Source organism: Mastomys coucha, unplaced genomic scaffold, assembly GCF_008632895.1.
Source record: "Mastomys coucha isolate ucsf_1 unplaced genomic scaffold, UCSF_Mcou_1 pScaffold15, whole genome shotgun sequence".
In the NCBI taxonomy this organism is placed as follows: domain Eukaryota; kingdom Metazoa; phylum Chordata; class Mammalia; order Rodentia; family Muridae; genus Mastomys; species Mastomys coucha.
This window is the reverse complement of record NW_022196897.1, coordinates 72,663,305-72,668,900: the sequence shown is the minus strand read 5'-3', so window position 1 is coordinate 72,668,900 and position 5,596 is coordinate 72,663,305. Positions and strand designations below refer to the sequence as shown.

Below are 5,596 nucleotides of genomic sequence, written 5' to 3'. Positions count from 1 at the left end.
GTATAATTGTAAAACTCAGAAAAATGTATAGAAGTGCCCCAGCTGTTATGAACATTACCTTTTCCTCAGACCCATCTTAAAAATCAGAAAAGTATGCCGGGCGGTGGTGGCGCACGCCTTTGATCCCAGCACTTGGGAGGCAGAGACAGGCAGATTTCTGAGTTCGAGGCCAGCCAGGTCTACAGAGTGAGTTCCAGGACAGCCAAGGCTACACAGAGAAACCTTGTCTCAAAAAAAAATCTTAAAAAAAAAACAATCAGAAAAGTAAAAGGGATACACCAAGTGCAGATTTTTAGATTGTTTCTAACTTCAATAAGCTAGCTACATATAGAATTCCTCAAGTGGACCACACAAGGTTGTTCTATTGAGAATTAAGAATCCATGGGGCAGTATTTTTTTTTTAGAGTTATAAGTCATAACTTATTAGGGTTAAATTGAATTCACTATTATTATATATTTTCTAATTATTTACATTTATTACAAAAATAAAATTGTTATAATTGAAATATATTTAAAAAATATTAATACATCATTATAAATCATATATCATTAACAAATCAAATAATGAAATTTTAAATAATTAATTTACTGTTTTATAAAATTTATTTCAGCACTGAGGAAAGAAAGAAAGAATATTGAATTAAGCATTTGAGCTCTTTGAATATTGATTTAAATCATGTGTATTTTCAGGGATAGATTCTGATCATGTAAGTTTTATGTTAATTTTTGTTTTTTCTTTATTTAAAATGAAATAGAGATTAAGATAAGACAGAAATGCACAATAATCATTTTCACTTTAGTTACCTTAGCTATTGTTTGCCTAAGGAAGTTACTGTAACAGAGACAAAACACACTTATTTATCATAGCTACATCATTAGTATGCAATAGTTAATTGATTACATGATTGTGAGATTACATTTGACAGCCTACGGCCTAGAGAAAATAAAGATTGCATCTGAATTTTCAAGAATGGTAATCCAATATAATAGTCAGTGGGACTTATGAAAATGAATTTGTATGCTTACATTACTTTATTTTCTGTGTACTTATATCAGATCTTTGCTGAGTCTTAAGTTTAATCACTTCCCATTCCTTTATGTGCTTTATATATATCCCCTGTTTCAGAAAAGCAAATTTTATTTTCCTAAAATATGTAAAAATTACTTGTGTTGTCTGGTTTTGAAAAAAATATTTAATTGTTCTAACTATGACTAGTACAAAGTTTATATATGGCAATGAAAGAAATCTAATAAATCCTTATTGTTTCTTCAAGAAGAGTTAATTTTGGAATATTGTCATCCAATGGGACAACCAAATGTAACAATGCCAACTGAGTTCATTCTGATGGGAGTCACACAGACTGCTGAGCTGAAACTCCCTCTGTTTGCAGTCTTCCTTGCTATCTATGCAATCACCGTGGTGGGAAACCTGGGCATGATCATTTTGACCAAGCTGGACTCTCGCCTACATACCCCTATGTACTTTTTCATCAGACACCTTGCTTTCATTGATCTTGGAAATTCCACTGCCATCTGCCCCAAGATGCTGGTGAATTTTGTTGTGGATCAAAACACCATCACCTATTATGCTTGTGCCACACAGATGGCATGCTTCATTATGTTCATTGTCAGTGAACTTTCAATCTTGTCCTCCATGGCATATGACCGCTACGTGGCCATCTGCAACCCTCTGCTCTACAGTGCGATAATGTCTCAGAGACGCTGTCAAGTGCTCGTTGGCATTCCATACCTCTACAGTACCTTCCAGGCTCTGCTGTTCCCTATTAAGTATTTCACGTTAAGCTTCTGTGGTGCTAATGTCATAAGCCACTTCTATTGTGATGTCGTCCCCATACTACCTTTGATCTGTTCACATGTAGAAGAGACAGAATTGTTGACTATATTGTTTTCAGCCTTTAATTTAATCTCTTCTCTTCTTGTGGTTCTTTTGTCTTACATGCTGATTTTGTTAACCGTATGTCGAATGCATTCTGCAGAAGGTAGGAAAAAAGCTTTCTCCACTTGTGGTTCCCATCTAACGGTGGTGGCTGTGTTCTATGGTTCTCTACTCTTCATGTATGTTCACCCTAAATCTGCTCACTCATTTGAATACGACAAAATGGCATCTGTGTTTTATACTTTAGTGATCCCCATGCTTAACCCCTTGATTTATAGTTTAAGGAACAAAGAGGTAAAAAATGCTTTTCATAGAGTATTTAAGAATCTATGAAGATTGTATTATTCAGTATTAAGTAATAATATGTGACAAATGTAACTACCATATGATGATATTCACAAAATAGTTGCATTGAACTCCACAAAACTTTATTATAGTTTAAATTGAGAGATATTGTTTCAAAATTTTACTCAATTTCCCCCTTATAATAAAACTATCAATTTAATCTGGTATCCTTACTCTTATTTCCTGTTTCAGAATAAATGTTTAATTTAGCTATATCCAAGCTGACATTTTACTAAAAATGAATAAATGATAAGTCCTGTATTAATAGCCTATGTTGTTTCCACCAGTAATTTGGGAGAAGCACCTATCTTCATTGTTTTTGTAGTACTAATAAATAAAATAATATGATAAAAAATAGTCTCCCATTCTCTTTTAGAAACCACTTTACACAGATATAAACTAATAAATGTTTAAGACTCATTGTGACAATATTTACTATTCATATCTTTTGACTTAATTATCAGAGATATCCATTAATTTTTATACTGCTGTTACTTTTAAAAAGATGTATATGTATTACTCTTAAATTATGTTTTTGTGATTGTTTTTGTATGTCTGTTTATGGATACATTAGTGTATACTCCCAGTTTGAACAAGAAATTTGGATGTCATAGTTCCTGGATTTAAAGCCAGTTATAATCTAGTCAATATAGGTGCTGAAACAGCAAGCCTCTTCACATGGAATCACCTCTGAAGCTCTGCACATACGTTTTTACATGTGACAGTATATCTGCCTATTCCTCTTTCATTTAACAGCACTTTGTTGACTCTGAATTGTGATTGTATTACCATATTTCTCAAGCCAATGCACAAAAACAAACTAAAAACAAGATGATATTGAGGAGTTATTATATATATACTGTATTTTATATATAAGATAGCTTATGTTTAATAAGGTTCTATATTTAACTTTTTTCTTTTTAAGTCTCACTCCAATATTATTATAATTATGTTCATATTTTGGCTCTATATATTTAAGAGTATACAACAGTTAATGATTGATCTTTCAAGATCACCTAATTTTTGCATTATTGATTAATTTTGATAGTTATCTTCTGAATGTTGGAAATAGTAGAACATGTGGCTTTATAACTATTCTCACCTCCCAGTTAGAGTCAAGGAATCTGGCTTCTCAAAATATATGAAAATATACTTTTGTTTACTTACTTTAAAAATTTATTTATTTTATAATTTACCCTTTAAAATTTTTAGATGGATATATTGAAATATGATCAAATAGACCACTCCATTTCCAAGAACTTTCCCAGGGGAGTCAAATTAACATGCCCTCCAAACTTCATGTTCTCTTTTTCATTTTAGTTTTATTTAATAACCCCCTATTCACCCTTCTTTGGAAACTCAGTTAGATTTTTTAATGTTTCATGTTTTTACTACAGTAATTATAACACTTTCAGATGACATTTCAGTGTGGTTCTAAAAAAATTATATTTGGTTTGTGTGGACTTAAAGTACTTTTTCATACCATTATCAGTACTTTGTCTAGTTTTAAAAAATGTCTAGTGAAGATTTTAGTCCATTTTTTTTACTCAGGATGCTTGTTTTCAGAGGTTTTGATTTGTGATATATATATATATATATACATGTATATATGTATACATGTATACATATATGTGTGTATATACATATATACGTGTATATGTGTGTATGTATATGTACATATATATGTGTATATATATATACATATAAATATATATATATATATATATATGTATATATGTACGTTATTGGCCCTTTTCCCTTTCAAGATATATGGTTTTCAAATATTTTCTTCCATACTCTAGTTATAATCTTTTACTTTTCTTCCACTAATGTATTTTTTATTCTCTTTACATCCCAATCATTACCTGTCTTCCAGTGCCCTGTCCACAGTCCTGCCCCCATCCCTAACTTCCCTTCTTCTCTGAGATGGTAGAGGCCCACCCTCAATATCCCCTACCTGGACACTTCAAGTCTCTGCAGAACTGGGTGCACCCCCTATCACTGAGCCCAGACAAGGAAGCCCAACTAAGGGAATAGATTCTACCCCAAACCAACAGCTTTAGGGATAGTTCCCACTTTAGTTGTTGGGGGACCCACATGAAGAAATAGTTGCACATCTGTTCTCCATATGTGTATAAGGCCTAGGTCCAACCACTGTATGCTCTTTAGTTGGTGGTTCAATCCCTCTGAGCCCACAAATGTCAAGATTAAATGACTCCATTGGTCTTCCTATGTAATTCCTATCTCCTCAGGAGCCCTGAATCCTTACCCCAACTTGTCCATTAGAGTCCCTGAGCTTCATCCAATGTTTGGCTCTGGGTCTGTGTATATGTTTCAGTTAGCTGCTGGGTAGAGCCTCTCAAAGGACAGTTATGCTAAGCTCCTGTCTGAAAGCATAACTATCATTACTAGTGCTAGGGATTAGTGCTTGACCCTGGGATGGTTCTCAGGTTGGGCCAGTTATTGGCTATTCATTCTCTTAGTTTCTTGTCCATCACCCTACATTTCTTGTAGACAGGACAAATTTGGGTTGAAAGTTTTATGTGTGGGTGGTGCTGCTACCCCTCCACTAGGTATTCCTTCCAGGTTTCATAAGTTGGCCTCTTCATGGTCCATAGCCCTATTGGTATGAGTCTCAGCTAAGGTAATCCCCATAGACTCTCCCATCCCATGTCCCCCATGACATGTCCTAGAGATGTCCCTACTCCCCAACCTGCAGCAATAGCAGCAGATTTTCATTAATTCTGGCTCTTGAGACCTCTCCCCTGTCTCTACCCATACCTGATCCTAACCATCCCGTTACCTTCCCCATCCCCTTGCCCACCCAGTTCCCTCCCTCCATCTGCCTCCTATGACTATTTTATTTAATCAAGCATCTTCACTTGGAGCTGCCTTCTTGTTTAGCTTCTTTGGATCTGTAGAGTGCATCATGTGTATCCTGTAGTTTATAGCTATTATCTACTTCATTTTGGTGGAATCTTTCCATTGATAAGTATGAAGTGTCCTTCCCCAATTCTTTTGATAACTTTTGTTAGAAAGTCTGTTTTATTAGATACTAGAATAGCTACTCCCACTTGTATCTTGGGTTCATTTGCTTAAAAAAAAATTTACTAGCCTTTTATTCTGAGGCAGTGTCTATGTTTGTTGCTAAAGTATGTTTCATGTATGCAGCAGAATGATGGATCCTGTTTATGCATCCACTGTTAGCATATGACTTTCTATTGGTGAATTGAGTCTATTGATATTGAGAGATATTAATGAGTAATGATTGTTAATTCCTGCCATTTTGATGTTGGTGTTAGTCTGTCTGTGTGTGTGTGTGTGTGTGTATCTGTGTGTGTGTGTCTGTGTGTG

General features: G+C 34.4%; 1 protein-coding gene across 4 annotated transcripts in view; it reads left to right on the top strand.

Annotated features, from left to right (window-relative positions):
* Positions 1-1,303: 1,303 nt before the first annotated feature.
* The window catches only part of LOC116090422 (olfactory receptor 8K5-like), a 43,200-nt gene continuing 38,907 nt past the window's right edge, over positions 1,304-5,596 (top strand). For 3 of the 4 annotated variants that reach the window (XM_031370885.1, XM_031370884.1, XM_031370886.1), the window contains exon 1: positions 1,304-2,000. In XM_031370885.1, coding sequence (XP_031226745.1) covers positions 1,304-2,000 — 697 coding nt within the window. Of the gene's footprint in view, positions 2,231-5,596 lie in introns of those variants that run through there. The other variant, XM_031370883.1, reaches the window with a different exon arrangement.